This window comes from Chionomys nivalis, chromosome 4 (assembly GCF_950005125.1).
Source record: "Chionomys nivalis chromosome 4, mChiNiv1.1, whole genome shotgun sequence".
NCBI lineage: Eukaryota > Metazoa > Chordata > Mammalia > Rodentia > Cricetidae > Chionomys > Chionomys nivalis.
Genome location: NC_080089.1, coordinates 74,328,138 through 74,346,158, shown reverse-complemented (window position 1 = coordinate 74,346,158; position 18,021 = coordinate 74,328,138). Strand labels below are relative to the sequence as shown.

At 41.2% G+C, this 18,021-nt stretch overlaps 1 protein-coding gene across 3 annotated transcripts in view; it reads right to left on the bottom strand.

The window, feature by feature from the left end:
• Positions 1–1,122: 1,122 nt before the first annotated feature.
• Myo5a (myosin VA) overlaps positions 1,123–18,021 on the bottom strand; it is a 160,547-nt gene continuing 143,648 nt past the window's right edge. For all 3 annotated transcript variants that reach the window (XM_057768937.1, XM_057768935.1, XM_057768936.1), the window contains 6 exons: positions 13,304–13,393; positions 12,209–12,359; positions 10,923–11,205; positions 8,708–8,882; positions 6,884–6,964; positions 1,123–6,616 (listed from right to left, as the gene is read on the bottom strand). In XM_057768937.1, coding sequence (XP_057624920.1) covers positions 6,464–6,616; positions 6,884–6,964; positions 8,708–8,882; positions 10,923–11,205; positions 12,209–12,359; positions 13,304–13,393 — 933 coding nt within the window. In that variant the 3' untranslated portion in view covers positions 1,123–6,463. The remainder of the gene's footprint in view (positions 6,617–6,883; positions 6,965–8,707; positions 8,883–10,922; positions 11,206–12,208; positions 12,360–13,303; positions 13,394–18,021) is intronic.

Sequence of the window (18,021 nt, the reverse complement as noted above, 5' to 3'; positions counted from 1 at the left end):
GTCTACAGATGGAGTTCCAGGACAGCCAGGGTTACAGAGTGAAACCCTGTCTTAAAAATAAACAAACAAACAAACAACAACAACAACAAAAAACCAGAATTCAAACTGGTCAATGAGACTCCATTCTGACATGTTGCTGATAATGCTAACAAAGAGGCTTCTGGGAGCTCTGTCACCACTTGGAGAGACCCTGGCTAAGAATGAAGCCAAAATAAAGGAAAGTAATGTGTTTATCCCCAAGGTCAATGACTGGGCACCTAGATACATTCCAGCTCATTTATGTCAGGAAATGGATTCCCTTTGGGGTCAAGCTAGTTTGACTTCTATCCTGTATCCCTGAAAAGAATTCTAATGATCATAAAATACCATAGTGAGATGGTTTCACTTTGGAGAGAAAACCTTGATTGAGTTCTGAACTATTTAGAAAGAGAAACTGTTAGCACATGTCAACTTTTCATGTTTTCTTAACTCTTGAGGTACACAGAGCATGGTTTCTCCTGTGCTAGCGGATGAGTACGGTCCCTCTGCTGCATGCCTAGGGCCTGCTTGGCGCTCCCGACAGGAAAGTCCTCGCTAAAGGACCAACTTACTGCGATGTGACGGCGATGTGATGGGGATACCATCTGTTGTAGAACTTACTACTCATGCTTTCATATCGTGACTAAAGACAAGAACGAGCCAGTCACAGACTGTTCTCTCTCCAATGGAGTAGTCCACACACTCCCTTTGATTTCCATCCTACTCTGTGTATCTGTCTCTTCTACTCTATTAAAAGCTGAACTTTTAACACAAATCTTGTTTAGACTTTTGAAAACTCCATATCCATTCCCAAATGCCTAGGCTCTATTTTTCTGTCAGAGGATTCAAGGAAACTCAGGCATGCCTTTCCCTTGAAGAAAAGAGGCCACTGTTCCTCAGCTGGTTGATCTGCTCATGTGGTCTGGCAGTTCATACATCACTGTTTTCTAGTATAGACTCACCGACCTTTCCATTTCTAAGACCCTTTGAGATTCTCATTTGAAGAGATTATACATTTATTAATCTTCAGAATAACAGTTTGTTTTGTTGTTTTAAAATGTGAAGTGGATTTATAGACATGGACAAAACTTCTTTATATCCTTATCTTTATTTCAACATTTTTCTACAGCAGCTAGGAGAATACAGAGCTAACGACAGATACATACTAAGTACAACATTAGACAACTACAAATTCAGAGCAGAAAATGTCATTCTGATATTGTTTTGGCTTTCCTTTTAGCATTAGGTGATATCCAGTGAAAAACTCATGTTTCCAAGGCTTTGTTGATATGAGGTGAATTGTTAACATTCTAGAAGCTTTCCTGTGAGACTCTCTGGAGAGGCTTGGTAACGCCTCTCACTTTTCAGCATTTCTGCTTCCTCACCTAATCACTTTGCAGAGATTAACTGTGTAGATCAAGAAAATTCTTTCTCCAGATTTAAGGAAAAAACAGATTTGAAAACTGCAATGTCCCATTTCACTGTATTTCAAAGGCAGGTCCATTTCACAATAAGTTATAAACAGTTAAAATAAAAACGCAGTATGTTAAATATTGTCATGAATACTGCTGGAACAATTTAAACTTTCCAAGAACACAAGAAAATCAATACTACTTCAGAAATCCACAAAGGAACATAATTAGGGATTATAAACCACAACACATATCCACATTTAAAGGAAAAAATCACTGTTTGCAGGAAAAATAATGGCTCATGTGACTTAGGCTAAGATTTTATAGCACATAATAACAGCAAGTTATTGAAACTATGACTCTGGAAAATACACAGGAATGCATTAATTTTCCAAACATTAAATTATATATGACAATTTCAACCTTCAAAAGCAAACCCAAAACTTTCTCAACTATTCCAAGCAATATGACAATGCCAAGGATATGTTAATTGTTTACAGATATGAGTATAATCTATCCATTACATTAAGCTAATGAACATTTTCAGCTAGACCAAATTATAAAATAAAAAAATGTATAAAATGCATTTGGGAGATGTTTGACATGGCATCTTTCGGTTTTTGACCTATCGAGACCCCACGGATACTCTGACGTCTGTCCTGCTTCCTCCACGCGTGATCGTTTCCTTACTGTCGTGAGGAGCTGCACTAGCCCAGAAACACTCTGAAAGCTAACATTTTATTGGTTGCTTCATAAATTCCAATCTCTGTTTGGAAATGACAGGTGGCAGGAGATGCAGGAAGGAGAGAAAGGAATCAGTGGTAGGAAGCCACATCCAATCCAAATCCTCACAAAACCTCAAGAAACATGGCAAGATATCCCTCACTGAGGACAAGTTCTGGGGAACTTAAGGCAGCTCTAATAGGGACGGGGCAAGGGTTAAGGCGGCCCTCACAGCACAGTCTGAGAACAGTTATAAAGCACTAGCACAATGCTTGCGGCCTCCAGCACGCATGCCCACAGCACAGCTCCAGCGTCTCCTGGCAGCGTGCTGGGGGCACTTCCAAGCTTACAGTGACTTGCCAATGGTGGACAGCCCCAGGGAGGGAAGTCCTAAGCGTCCTGGGCTCCCCTAGACAGCAGACTGAAACTACAGGAGAGTTCTCTGTAGGCTGTGCCACTTAGTCAGGGGCTCTCCCAGGGAAACCTCAGGGTTGTGGAGAGTGGCCTGCCTTGTCTCTTCACATCTGAGGTTTTTACTGCTGCCTGCCCTCTTAGTTTGGACAGTCTCTAGTTTGAGAGCCCATACCCTGTCAAGTAGCACTGAGTATGTCAAAGGGCAAGCCTTGTCACAGTTGGCGCTACAAGTACTGTGCACCGGCCTCCACAGAAGCAAGCTGGTGCCCATCATTTGTCTCTTCCCATGTACCAGTAGAGAAGAAAAGGGCCCTCACTAGCCTAGGGCACCCCAGCAGCTGGAGGACAGTGCCACCCTAGGCAAGTCACTGAGCACATCGTTGTCCCGAATTGTCCCTCACATTGACTGTGGGAGCTGTCTCCTGTCGACGCTGTGAGGGAGTGAGGTAAGAGAGAAGAGTGCTGGCATGAAGCACATGCATATGGGTTCTAGCACACATGGACATTCGCTCTTTAACCCTCGACAAGACCTCCTGAAACCTCTCAGCTGGCGGCTGCGGGTGTGAGAGAAGGAACTCTGTGGAGCTCTCAGGATGGCAGTAGCTCCTCTTTCCTAGAATTGTCAGAAAAGTAATTTCTCACAACAATCAAGACACTGCTTTTCACAGCCTCCTGTATACACTCTGAAAGAATATGTGTATTGCACATGCTTGCTCACCCGTTAGGAGTCTACCTACTGAAATGAATCAGTAACAAAGCAAGTCCTCTAAACTGACTTCTATCACTTGGCTTTGGATTACAGTTCTGTATATTTGCTTTCAAAGCAGTGGCGGGTCACGAGGAATGTTCAAAGCTTCTAAAGGAACCATCAACTTGTCCTTTCTGCATCTTGTTTCATGCTTATCTTTCCTGCTTTGGAGTTACTTAAAGGCAGACTCAAGCCTTGGGCTAAGAAAAGCTGCAGGAAGGGAGAGGAAACTGCTTCTTCTCACCTTGGATCCCACGGGTGTAAGCTGCACGTGCAGCAGGGAAAGTGGGTGGTTCTGGCAGGGGCTACCAAGAGAAGAGGTGCTGTGCTGTTGTGCCTTCCAAGAGCTCCTTCTTTGGAGTCCAAGTGTGTCACAGAGGAATGATGGAAAAGCCAATTAGTGATAATGATAAGGAGTACAGAAACGAGAACAGAAAGGTGTGTGCACAGACACCAAAAGGTAAGTCCCATGCATGTCAGCCAGGGCCACAGAAAACCATCTGGCTGGTAAATTAGACCGAGGGAAGAAGCAGGAAAGTGTGACAGGCAGAGGAAAAGCTGGGTGTGTGTCTGAAGCTAGGTGAGGGTACAGAATGGAGGTTACCCTACCTAGTCGGCAGAAACCTGGTGCTTCCTTAACGAAGTGCACACAGTCACTTACCAGGTTTTGAGGTTCCCTGGTTATAAAGTATTCTTCTGAGGACTAAAAGCCTCCAGACAAACAAGAGGCGTTACTTCAGATCCCCATCTGGGGTTCTGAAGCAGCTTCAAAGAGCTGGAGCCTGGAATCATAGAAACTCTGAGCCATTATCACTGAAACAGGAGAAACTGCAGAGTAGGAATAGCTATGGAGCAGGAGTTTCAGTTCTTGACAGCAGAGAAAAAGTGCCAGAAACTGTAGGACACAATGTCTGCAGTAAGGAAAAAAAAGGGCTCCAGGGACAGCGGTAGCACGATCTTGAAGACAAAACTCAGGGTGTACAACAGTCGCGTCCTACACAGGATTAAGCTGGGAGCAGGGTGTGGGAGGACTGCCAGGGCTGAGGGAAGACAGCCTACACAGGGCTCTGTCTGCTGAGCAGCTCTTCCACCTGCCACCCCCTAGCTGTATGACACACGGCACGAATGAAGCTGCTTTAAGCATTAACTGCTCACTGAAATATAGAAAACCCACAAAAATTGAATCTGGTTGAATTAGTGTTTTAGGTTCTGCAAGTAAATAAATGTACTAGAACTGATGAAGGGCTGAGACTGCAGCTCAGTGACAGAGGACTTATTTAACATACATGGGGCCCTGGGTTCAATAAAATCCTTCAAATGACAAAGCAGTTCATCATGTAACAAAAATCACTAAACGACGTGACTTTCAAATAACACAAATACATTAGGATTTTCCTAAAGTACCTAAATGATGTACGTTAAGAAAAAGTTGTGGCTACATAAACTTGTTACTTACTGTGTTAACCCAGGGAACCGACAGGCACTAAACACTGGTCTTTACAACAGGATGGACTGAGTAACTGTGGCCCCTTGCCCTAGGAACCAAGCATGAGGGAACTGTAAATGGGGAAGTGGCTGGAACAACCAGTTACCCAACCCTCTTATTTTATAAACAAGGACATTCAGGCTCCAGTAAGATAATGGACAATAACTGCTGTTTAATACAGTATTTATCATTGACTTGAAACTGTTTAGTTCTCATCAATAATATTGCACATATTTAAATGTCATTTTTATCGACCATCTTACAGTTAAACTATATAAATTGATGATGTAACTAAGAACCAGAGGAATAAAAGCTAAGAATTTGTTCTTACATAACTCAAAGGATTTATTATATAAGACTTCCAGGAAAAAAAAATGGAGACTATGTTTAATTAGACTTTCATAATGAAGGTTTACAGAATCTAGGTCTTACTGAACCAAATCCTCTATAAAATTTAATAATCTTATATTTCTTACATAAATCTTCTTACTGTATTTATAACATGATGTTTTTTAAAGTATTTAGTGATATCTGAAAACATTTATAGAGGATGCAACACCTATACCCCCTGAATTATAATGATTTATTATATGTCTTTTTTGAATAACTTATAGGATAATCAAAGTTTCAAGATCTGAATCATAAATATTCTGATAGTCCTTTCAAGATAGTGACTGAGGCTAACACTTAATAAATTAAAAATAGGACCAGTTAATGTTGAATATATGCATGGCAAGAATAAGATTTGGGAACTAAAAATAAGTAATTTTACAGAACACTATACCATGATATGATATCCACACAGGTAAAATTAATTTGCATATCAATAATTGCATATGCAATCCTGATCAGCCAGGACATCCCAGCCACTCTAACACTATCTAAACATCAAACATCTTGTCCTATCACTACACAACTTCCAGTGTCTGCTCCTTGTGCACATGAACCTGTGGATAATTGTATATAACCCTGTTAAAACTGATCTGGTTGAATTGTAAACAGTGAAGAAAGAGAAGCTGGTTGTGCAGTGCCTAATAAGACTATCATCAGGAGACAGTACGTAGCAGTAATTTAAGATGCTTGGTAAGCTACAGTACAAAAAGCAACTATGCTACCTAGCAAGCCAGCATCTTTACTATCGCTGTACCATAATGACACAAACAAGGAAGTTACTTAGGCAATTACTTTACATATTGCCAGTTTATTTTTTGATCCAGTTTGACAATATCAACATGATTGGCTCCTAAGCTGATATGTATTCAGTAGTGATTTCTCTTTCAGTTCTTTGTTTGTGCCTTGCTAACAACAGTTCATCCGTATGGAATTGTATTTTTCTATGTCACTTAAATGCAGCACTAAAGGTTTAAAACAAACGCTGTCAGCGGAAGACACACACCTTATACCCTTCTTCTCATTCCTCCCTGACATCATCCATCTGTATGCAAACTCAACTGGTGAAGAATGAACGTTGCTTTAAAGGTAACACGGGACAAGGTGTCTCCTCCCAAGTGAAAGGATTCTAGGGAAATTTCCAGTTAATAACATCTTCTTTTAGAGATAATCAGTACTTTTTCTTTAAAAATGTATTTTCAGTAGCTCAATGGAAACAACTGTTCTTATTCAGAGGAGAAATGCGTTCTCTATGTTTGCCTGGACAGCACTTCAGACCCGTGCAATGAAGCCCAAGCCTAGGCTGGCTGGGATCTGGATGGTTTCTAGGGCCAGGGAGGATGGGTTAAAGGGAAATGTGACAGGAAAGATGTGTTTAGCATCCATGAGCAGCTGTGGAGAATCTTTCCTGTCTCGTAACCGCATCTAAGATTAAGAAAAAGGACAAGCAGGGTGTTAGTCCTTCCAATTTGTAAGATACTTTTCTACCAAAATTTCCATTAAAAAAACTTTAATAAAAATGTTAATCTTTGCTTAAAAATATTTATTGACTATAATCTTATATAAAAAGTCAATGTCCTGCAAAATAAGTAAAATGGAAAAGTAAAGATAAGAACACATTATCCCTCCAAAACATGGTAAATACTCCACTGGAGTGAGCCTGGGGTGAAACAGAAAGAACAAGCCCCTTACCTGTATAGTGCGGATGAATGAGACAGAGACCCTTTCTTCAAACTCATTAACAGGGGTGTACAGGTTCAACACCTTGACGATCTGGAGAGATAAAGGATAAAGCTTTTGGCATATTTCACAAACAGGCTGGTTCTTCATGATCTAATGAGTGGGAAGGACCTCTTAGTTTTGACTGGGGTGGGCTGGAGAGGGAAGGAGACATGTGTGCACGCGTGTGTGCGCACACAGATATAGATATATAATCATATCTCAAATGCAGCCTGAGCTGGACTTGAGTTTGTTATCCTCTTGTATCAGCTTCCAGGTGCTGGGATCAGAGACTGTACCACCATGCTGGCCTCACTTTCAAGTTGTTATTTAAAGCTGTGCTAACACACTAGTCATCACAGCCACATGTGGTTATTTACATTTAAATTAGTTAAACAGAAGGTTAAGTACAGGGCAATGCTGACCTATAGGCAAAGTGTATGGTAAGCACCAGAGACATGGAATAAGAGGCAGGAATAGCGACCAGTCTGGACTCAGGAATTAGGCATTCAGAAGCAAGGGTTAGAGCTGTGAAGAGAAGAACTGTTCACTAAAATCTGCCATGTAAATCAAAGAGATAACTGGATTCTAGGTCTACCTAATGCTTGGGGCATATACTAAAGTTGAAACATTTAAGTTCCAGAGCACATTCTTTAAAAGCTGGAGGAAAGGAAACATGTATAAACTGGGTTTCCTCACTGTTCCTTTACTTTCCATACTTGGCAGAAATGGGGAAGGTCTCAAGACTACCACCAGTCCCGCAGATTTCCACTTCTATGATAGCTTACAGCAGGAGCTTCTGTAAACATGAGTCTGACACTAAGAAGTTACAGACAGTGGTTCTGACTGTCTTCCCTGAGAACAGTGAATTACACTGGCCACAGCTGCAGTGCTCAGCACCGGGAAGACAAAGATTCAGTGCAGGAAACACCAGGCAAAGAGAACAGCAGGCTCTCTGGATGCCTTCTTCCAGCTGTTGCTGTTTCCTCTGACAACCTTCCTATCCTGTGCCCGTCCTTAAGGTCAATGCTGTGGAGCACCACTGCTCAGAAAAAGGCTGTCATCTCCCCCAGTGCTTCTTGTAAAGCAGAAGAGCAGTGTCTGCTAGAGGCTTCATGACAGGTGTCAGCTTCATGTATTTCTGTTTCCCTACTGAACTATAAGCTCATGAAGGTGGAGATTTTTCATTCTTAAGTGAAGTATTTTCCCCTACAAGTATGATACTGTGTGGTGGGAATTAATCACTTGAAGAACTGAGAGTAAGAAATGCTTTGAGCATGTGTGTGCACATGTGGGCAGTGCAGAACACGCATATGGAGGTCAGAGGGAGACCCTTGGGAGCTGGCTCTCTCCTACCATGTGGGTTTCAGGGATCAAGCTCAGGTCATTAGACTTGATAGTAAGTGCCTTTACTACCTGAGCCACATTACTGGCCCCAAATAGAAAAATATAAAGATCTATTAATTATTAAATAACATAGAAATAACTTCATGAATTGGAGCTCCACAGAATATATGCCCCACAGGACATCATTTTATTCCAGGCTGTCTCTCAAGGCTGAGAATATCACACAGAGTACTAGGTACCCACTCTTTGCCAAATATTCTGTAGATGACTATTAGTAGTATTGAAATGTATTAATTGATAATAAAATCTCCTCTCTTCCAGATTTACAGTTATGTATCTTCTTGTCAAAGGAGGACGTCAGTGCAGAGAGGAGAGCAACGGCCAGGTCTGCCTTCTCTGAATTCCTCTGTGACGGCTGCTATGGTGTGCCACCTTAGGAGGCTGTAGTACCTGGGCAGTGGTCAGAGCATTGCACATGGAGCAGATGGCTTCAGCATCATCATCGGTTTTCTTTTTCACTTGCAAAAGTTGAGCAGCCTGAATGAGAGGTTCCAGAGTCTCTTTGGCCCCACTGTTCATTAGATTCTTGTCACGTAGCCATTCTTCCAACTGACTGACATTGTACCTACGCCAAAAATAAAAAGAGAAAGTGTAATAAAGAATAAAAGAGAAAATGCAAATTTTCTGAATGCTGTCATAAGTGTCTTAATTTTGTGTATGTAGCCTTGTCAGTTAAAATGACAGGTAGTATTTTTGTTCAATTTTCTAAAATCTAATCATCTGTGCTTTAACATTTATCATTATAAAGTCATGAGGCTTATAATTGTAATTATGTAAGACTGAATGACAAGAGACTGCAACTCTTTATTGGAGATGGAAACAAAGTCATCAGAGGAAAAGTTATTAGACTTGCTAATAAACAAAACTGAATATAGCATATGACTCTGCACTTACTAAACAGCTGACTAGAATGGACTTTCTGGCTTCTCCTGCAATTTCAGACATAGGTTCCCTTTGCAGGATAAATCTCTCAATTCTTCATGCACTCTGCCTTACTTAAGACTCCAAATTGATTGGCTGAATAACCAGATACCCAATATATGCTTTGGATTCAAGCTTCTCTAAGAAAGGGCCTTGACAATGGGAACAGTGGCCTGAGAAAGCCTAGAGATAGGAGAAGAAAAGGGGAAGAAAGCCCTTGGGAAGAGATGGATTCCAAACTGGAGAGATAAGGAAATTACCCAGACGCTAGGGTTTAGATGCCCAGCTATCTAATGGCAGATTTCAAACTACAGTTAAGGCAGACTGACACACAGTCAGAATTCAGGCAGAAGGAGGCATTATGATATTAAGATGAGTGACTTCAGTTGGGTGTGATAGCACGTCTGTAATCTTGGCACTTGGGAGGTAGAGGCAAGAAAATGAGGAGTTCAAAGTTATCATTGACTACACTGTGAGTTTGAGATCAGCCTGGCTACACGAGGCCCTGTCATTTGAAAAAGAATGCACAGCTTCATGAAAAGTTAGAATCCCTGAATGGAGGTCATACCTTAAAGTTAATGTGGAGAAGAGCGGTCAATATAGAACACTAAAGTTTGCTACTAGTAACTGTAGATGGATTTTGTAGAAAACCCCCTTTCTCTTTCTTGGTGAACATACCGGCTGCACCAGAATAACTATTTGCCTCCTCCATTCAGTTATGTTACAACAATGAGACAATGATGAGCAGCGGTTATAAAATTTAGTTGCTGCTGGGCATGGGTGGTGCGTGCCTGCATTCCTGGCTGAAGCAGGGTTGTGAGTTCCAAACCAGTTGGGTCACACGGTGAGACCTTTTCTCTAACACAAAAAAGAAATTATAATTTAAAAATAGAGTTTTTCTTCAAATTCAACTGTTAGTATATTATCTCTTTGGATCTATTACTTTTCTTCAACTTAAACCTTTTTTAATTAATTGTTTTTAAGTGTGTGAGTGTGGCTGGATATATGTACATGTACACACTATGCACAGAGTCCTGAAGAAGGAGTTGCATCTCCTAGAACTGGAATTACAGATAGTTATGAATCACCACATAGGTGCTGGGAACTTTACCTGGGTCCTATGCAAGAGCAGTAAGTGCTCTTAACCACTGAGCCATATCTCCAGCCCGTATTGGACCTATTCTCATTCATATTCCTAATATGGAAAGATATTTATTTGTTTATTTATTTATTTATTTATTTATTTATTTATTTTTGGTTTTTTTCGAGGCAGGGTTTCTCTGTAGCTTTGGTGCCCGTCCCAGAACTAGCTCTTGTAGACCAGGCTGGCCTCAAACTCACAGAGATCCGCCTGCCTCTGCCTCCCGAGTGCTGGGATTAAAGGCGTTTGCCACCACCGCCCGGCTGGAAAGATATTTCTAAGAGCAACCACCAAATACTATAAAGTTTCATTTTCCCTAATATTTCCTTACTGTACAGTGAAAACAAATAAAAAAGAGAAAACAAAAGTCTGTTGTTGTTGTGCCTTTTGTACACACAAGATGGCTTAACAGAGAACTGGCTCTATGCCAGTCGTTCTCACAGGCTTGGCCGTGTGGCACCAAAACTGGGTACACTGCTTGGAAACAAGTCATCAGCCCTCAAGAGGCAAGCAGGGCAGTGGCACCTGTTGGTGTTTGCTCACCTGATTTGCATGCCTTTGCTCCAAGAGCACATGTCCTTGCGCAGGAGGAGGTTGTTTAGGGTGATGGCGCCCACAATGTAGAACATCTGCTTGACCACCTGCTTGATTAGCTCTGGGTCCATGCCATGCTGACACATGACTGAATGGAAGGAGTTGAGCTGACGTAGGATGGAGTCCAGCGTGTAGGTACCCTCGTCTGCGATACTGGAGGTTCGCTTTCTGAGTCCTGTGGGCTTCACCCCAGATACACCCTGAATTGTTTCATGCTCTAGCATGCCTGAGACTGTAGAAATATTTCAATTATTAAGAGGATTCAGAGGGAGGTGAACATGTATACGCCCCCCCCACATACTCTGTAGGAAATGATGTGAGAATGAAGGTGGTGGGAGGAGGAACGGCCCAAGAATACACCTTGTGGATTTAAACTTTAATGAAGTAGTAAGCTTTTCACAGTATTAAGTAACCTTACTGCTGTATTTTCTAAAAGAAGCAGCAGCTTTTGGGACTGCACTGGCATGTGGTATCTGAGAAGTTTTTGAGAGTGGTTAAATAAGTGTTCTTTGTATTTGATCTCAGACATTAAAAAACTACAAATCCAAACAACACCAAGAACAAAACAATAACAAGAAGACAGAAAGAAAGGTGTGACCTTGGGAAGCAGTCTTGGAGAATAAGACCTGTTAGAGCCGGTGGTGTGGGGGATTGGAGAGCTGAGCTCCCACCTGATCCTCACAACTGCAGTGAGACTTTGGAACGCCTTGATTTCTCCAGACTTAGTCTCTGTTCCTGTGCCTCTCTCTCTGTGTCTGGTTTATGCCTCCTTAGAAAGCTTCTAACAGTCGACTCTGAGATGTCCCACTTTGAGATGCCCGTCTCCCTTACCTGGGAGGCCCTTGAAAGTAATCACCATACCTTGGTTGTTTTTATTTATTCCCTTGTGCTAAACTCAGCTCCCCACAAACCCTATACCAAAACCATTTGTGAAAACCCATCCCAGCCTCCTCGGTTTCCCCCAGGAGGCTCTGTGCAGTAGTGCCACTGTAGTTAGAAGTCCAAAGTCTTTTTGACAACTGGACACAAGGACAAAGTCTATTGCTAGAAATAAGGCACGCTAAGTCTTCAGAGAGAAGACTTAAACACAGATTCTGGTGTTTCCGTCATGTGGAGACAGGGATTTCTGTTGTACCTACTATTTTATGTTTTCCACAGGAATACATGCCTGACACATGTCCCACTGGCCTCACTTGTTGGTGAGCACACATGATGCTCAGGAACACTGGTCTTACCTATCATCGGCTGAAGGATGTTCTCTAACACTCTCACAAGCTGCTGGTAGATCTGAATGGCCAAGTCGCTTAGCACTTGCCGATATTCGGCAAGATCAAAATTGGTGAGGCAGTGTTCATTCTGGCGAGATGTGTTGTGTTTCATGAAGCCCTGGAATCAACACAGTGTTAGGGGTGCACAGGAAGCCGGTGCCTCTGTCACCTCACTGATTCTAAGTGTCTCTCTGTTCATCTCACTGTCTCCAAGTGCCTCTGTCCATCTCACTCTGCAATTTGCTCAGCACCTTCACGCCCAGTGCCAGGATATTCATTTTCAATACTATTGTTTATGTTTTTACTCTGGTCATCAACCTCCTCCACTTAAAATTTTGAATAATAAATGATCTTGACAATCTATACTTAAGATGGGGGATTTAATTTAAGAAAAAAGAAACATACTTTAACCAGTATTTTTCTGGATTAGAAAATAAATGAACTTTGTCATTTTCATCTAACTTGTGGAACCTATACAATGATTTCAATTAGATCTTAGAAAAGTCTTTCAGTAGCACTGGTGTAAAAGGAGAATTCCCCAGATGGTCAGCACTTCTTCCAGACACTTTGCATGGAAGCACACTGCTCAGCAGCCCTGCCTAACGATGGAGCTGGTTCCTGAATGACACTGCATCCAGGACCTCCTTCACAACCTTTCTCAGGATTCTGTTCTCTCAGCCCCACCTTCTGGGGTGTCCTGCTTGTCTCCAAAAAGCCTGTCATTTTGTATGACAGTCCTTTGCTCCGGGTGCTAGAGATTGCTACTGACTAAGCTTCTCTGCCTGCCATATGTCTCCAAGTTATGTAGATGCAGAGTCACAGCTCTGGTAATTACTCATTTGACTGATGCTTGATTTGTTTTTGCCATGCTTTCTCAAATGCTAGGAAGGAAGAAACTACATCATTGCTCAGCTCACCAGAAGACAGCAAGAATCAATGAAGCAGTACAAGTCACTTGCTTAGGAGTTTGAAAATTAACATGATTCAAATGTTTTTTAAACTTTCCCTTTAAAAGGTCAGAGAAAGTACAGCACGCTGTTTTTACCACCATGGTTTTCTTACCTCTTCTCCACTATACTGCTTCAAACAGTGCAAAAATCGGCATGTGTTAGAGAGCCAGAAGGAGACAGTTTCAAAATCATCACCTCTTTTCTGAAAGAGAGAATAAGTCTAAATTTTCCTATCCTTAGGAAAAAGGTAGGCAGACACAGAAGGCCCGCTTCTTTCACGAACCATCATAAAATACCACACCAGTAAAGCACACGTTAGTTCACACCATTGTCAGCAGAATCCAAACAAGTCCCCTGGTAACAAACGTTACTGTTCTTGTCTTCAGACAAGTATTCCCACTCAGCTAACTTAGCTGCCTCTTTGTGCAGAAAAAGGTTGAGTTCACAGTGAACTCAGACTGACTCACATTGTTGGGATTAATGAAAGAAATCAGAAAGAGCTAGAGGCACAAAGGATATAGTAAGTTCTATAATGACGAACATGAAAAAGAGCTTGCCACCCTCAAATGAAGTTTGGATTAAAACTTTTGTCACAATGAATTTTGTGGGCAGTGAACCAGAGATGGAGGAAGTCCCACACTGAGTAGACAGGGGAGCTGGCTGGCTCTTAACCATCATGGGAGGAGTACAGGGAGAAACAAAGTCTCATGCTTCAAAGAGACGCTGGCACTGGAAGTGTTTCTCAAAGGTCAAAGAGTAGGCACAGTGCAGATGGCTACAAGTTTGTGAATGAACCTTTAATACTAGTTCAGACACAGAAAGTTAAAGAATCATCAATGTTTACCTAATTTTTGCATAAGAAACATTAAAATAGTTACCTGGGGTAGATGCCTAGCATTAAATACCTATGGTTTTATCTTAGAAGTTCTTTTTTAGAAATGGTATGGGAGCCGCGAGGTGGTGGCGCACGCCTTTAATCCCAGCACTGGGGAGGCAAAGGCAGGCGGATCTCTGTGAGTTTGAGGCCAGCCTGGTCCACAAGAGCTAGTTCCAGGACAGGCTCCAAAGCTACAGAGAAACCCTGTCCCGAAAAACCAAATAAATAAATAAATAAATAAATAAATAAATAAATAAATAAATAAATAAATAGTGTGGGGGCTGGGTCTGTAAAGTGTTTAGAGAATAAGCATGAGGACCTGAGATTGATCCCCAGTGTGCACAGAAGACTGGGGGTAGTAACTTGTAGTCCCAGTACTGGGGAAGCAGATGGGAGACTTCCTGAGGCATACTCTAGTCAGCCTAGCCCAACCAGTGAGTCCCAGGTCCCAGTGAGAAGCCCTGTCTCAAAAAACAAGGTAGGTGGTACTCCTGGGGAACATTGGAGGTTGTTTACTGGCTGCCATGGAGAACTGTGCTCAAGTGGACGCATGCGTGCACACACACATACACACACGTTTATACACACACACACAAAGATATATTAGTATCTATGTATCCTCCCCCTACCTTTTCTCTACCTACCTATCTATCTTTGGTTTAATGTGGCCTAATCCGGCCTCAGATTCACTATATAGCTGACACTAGCCTTCAATCCTGACCCTCCTACCTCTATCACCCAAATATGCCACCATACCTGGTTTAAAATGATACATATTTCTTACTGGTACATCAGAGCACAGCCTAGATTTCTAGAAACTATAGAACATTTGTCTTTGATCCTGGTTGTCACTTTATATAGTACAAGTGTATCTAGAACAGGTTATGCTATGAGGAATGGTTAATTTCTTACAGGATCATTTCTTTTAGATAATAAAATTTACATCCTTAAATATGCATAAAACACATTAAAAACCTTAAGATTTGGAGAATATTATTCTGAAATGACTTTAAGAAAGAAATCCTAGAATATATTTTGTATTTTTTAGCCAAATTTAGTATTTCTAGCTGAAACAGCAGAACTGAGTTCAGGCCTCTACTTTGAAAAAACCTAGCTTTAAGAACATTGCTAGAATTATATCCAGGCGGTGGTGGCACACACCTTTAACCCCAGCACTCAGGAGGCAGAGGCAGGTAGATCTCTGAGAATTCAAGGCCAATCTGGTCTACAAAAGAAGTTCCAGGACCGCCAGAATTGTCATACAGAGAAACTCCATCACAAACCCCTCTAAAAAAAGAATATTGCCAGAATTAAATAAAATGTTATGATATTTCCACACACAGACAATCATCATGTGGCTTGCATACAGGTTTGACTAAGAACTTTAACTCTTCCACAGACGTGGATTCTATCTACTCCCATGGTGGTGCGGGCTGAGCTGGCAGAGAACATCTGTGTAGACGGGAAGGCAACATGAGTCAAGGCTATTCCATAGGACAGAGTCACTGGCGCCTTTGCTGGTGACTGAATACGTCTAGCTGCAAAGTCTCTTAAGGGCCTAACAGAAATCCTGTAATTGTACCCACATTACCAGTACCCTTAGCATCATCAGAAAGCAAAACCAAGCAAACAAACAAAAACAACCAGACAAAAGGAGAAGGTGATTAAAGAGAGGGCTTCATGAACAAACAAATTAACTCCACTAAAACAGCTTCTTGTCATATGAACAAGATGGGTCTGCTCCGTCCTGTTAAAGTAAAACACTCTGTGCTATTTAAAAATACACGTTTTAGGGACCTTAAATCATTTAAAACCAATTGCACTTCTCTACTAGTTATCTCAAAATAATATTTTGATAATGAGTAAACTGTACACCAAAATTAGATATTGAATTAATGTCATTATGACTTACAAAGAAAATTAGACAAGCTCAGAATTATTCTCAGTTTTCTTTTCTACTTATTAGCTAAAATTATCTGTGAGCTAAAAACTGTATAGATTATCAATATGCTTTAGAGCCTGTGTCAAAACACTGCTAAGATCAAACTAGGGATGCAGGGATGCAGGTCAAACACACTTGAGGCAATACACATTAAAGCAGAATGCCAAGACTGTTATTATGCTGTGGTAAATACTCTCCTAAAATCATTAGCTAATGTGGTATGATGATTAGTCAAACTAGATGAATGTATCTTACGATTAGGTTGAGAAAGGGGGAAAAGTTTTAAAAATGTATATGAGTTGACTTAAGAAATAGTAAACACATAGTCTGCTTGGCATCAATATGCCCCAAATTAAATGAGTTATATTTAGAAAACCATCATGAATTTTAAAGAAGAGTCTTTAGAAACCCCACACTTTGGTAATCACTGTGGAAGAGATGACAAAGAATAACTTTGCTACAGAAGTGGGGAAGCAGCACTTGTCAGAGGCCACAGTGCTGGGAGCTGGAAGGCATGGGGAGCTGCTGTGGAATGGTGCAGTGTTAGGAAGGAGGATGAGACAGTCACAGAGGGACTGTGGTGATGGCTGAACAGCAGAGTCAGTATACATTAACACTTATAAAGAGTAAGACGTCAAGCCGGGCGGTGGTGGCGCACGCCTTTAATCCCAGCACTTGGGAGGCAGAGGCAGGCGGATCTCTGTGAGTTCGAGACCAGCCTGGTCTACAAGACAGGCTCCAAAACCACAGAGAAACTCTGTCTCGAAAAAAACAAAAAACAACAACAACAAAAAAAACAAAAAAAAAGAGTAAGACGTCAAAGTTTATATTCTGCATACTTTACACTTTTTTTGTTTTCTTTTTTCCCTTTTATTGAAAATGGATTCCCCCTCTCATAATATATTCTGATTATGGTTCCCTCCCTCGAGTCCTCCTAGTTCCTCCCCACCTCATCTCTCATCCAGATCCCAGCCCATTCTGTCTCTTATTAGAAAACAGATTCCTAAGGAATAATAATAAAATAAGATAAAAAAAAAACCCAAAACACATTGGAATTAGACAAAACAAACAAAAGAAAAAGAGCCTAAGAGAAAGCACAAGAAACAAAGTTATTCACTCGTTCGAACACTCAGGAATCCCATGAAACACTAAAGTAGAAGCCATAATATGTTCTCAGAGGACCTGATGCAGGCCCTGTAAATGCTGTCTCAGTCTCTGAGTTCATAAGAGCTTTGTCATGTTAAATTAGAGGGCCTTGTTTTTTTTTTTTTTTTTTTCTTTTTGTGTGTGTGTCCGTCCAACATCCTCTCTGGCTCTTATACTCTTTCTGATTCCTCTTCTGCAGGGTTCCCTGAGCCCTGAGGGGAGGGATTTTATAAAAATTTAAAAGGCCAATTTAGATGCAAGAGATCTTCATCATTGATACTCTGTTAAGCTGAATAATCAGAAGGCAAGGTGCCTGGATCACATTTTCATTCCTCACAGAAATACTGAGCTAAAAGTAAGTATGTCTCTCTGGAGTCACTAGGAGGATTACATAAGGTAAGTAGTGGCCACTAAGTTAACAGGCTGCTCCTCCATTGTTAATGCTACTGTCTTTCCCAAGCCTTTTTGTCTCTGACCAGCATCTCCATGTTGTCTTCACAGGGATTGTAGGTAACAAGACAGTTTGTGGGATGAATTGGAGAACAGGGGAATAGAAGTTGAAAGAAAAAAAATTAATGTCATAGCAGTCATCTTTTTTATTATAATAAACTACATATTACTGAACTTGATATTTATCTCAACATCAGCATCATATTCTACATATATGGACCATATATTAACATGCATGTATATAATTGGTTTCCACTAAACATTTGAACATTTTATTTATTTATCATTGAGTCAGGGTTTTACAGTGTAGACTTGACTGGCCTGGAATTTGCTTTGTAAGGGCAGGCTAACCTTGAAGTCATAGGGATCCTCAAGATGTATGCCACCATGCCTGTGTTCAGTTAAACATTTTAAA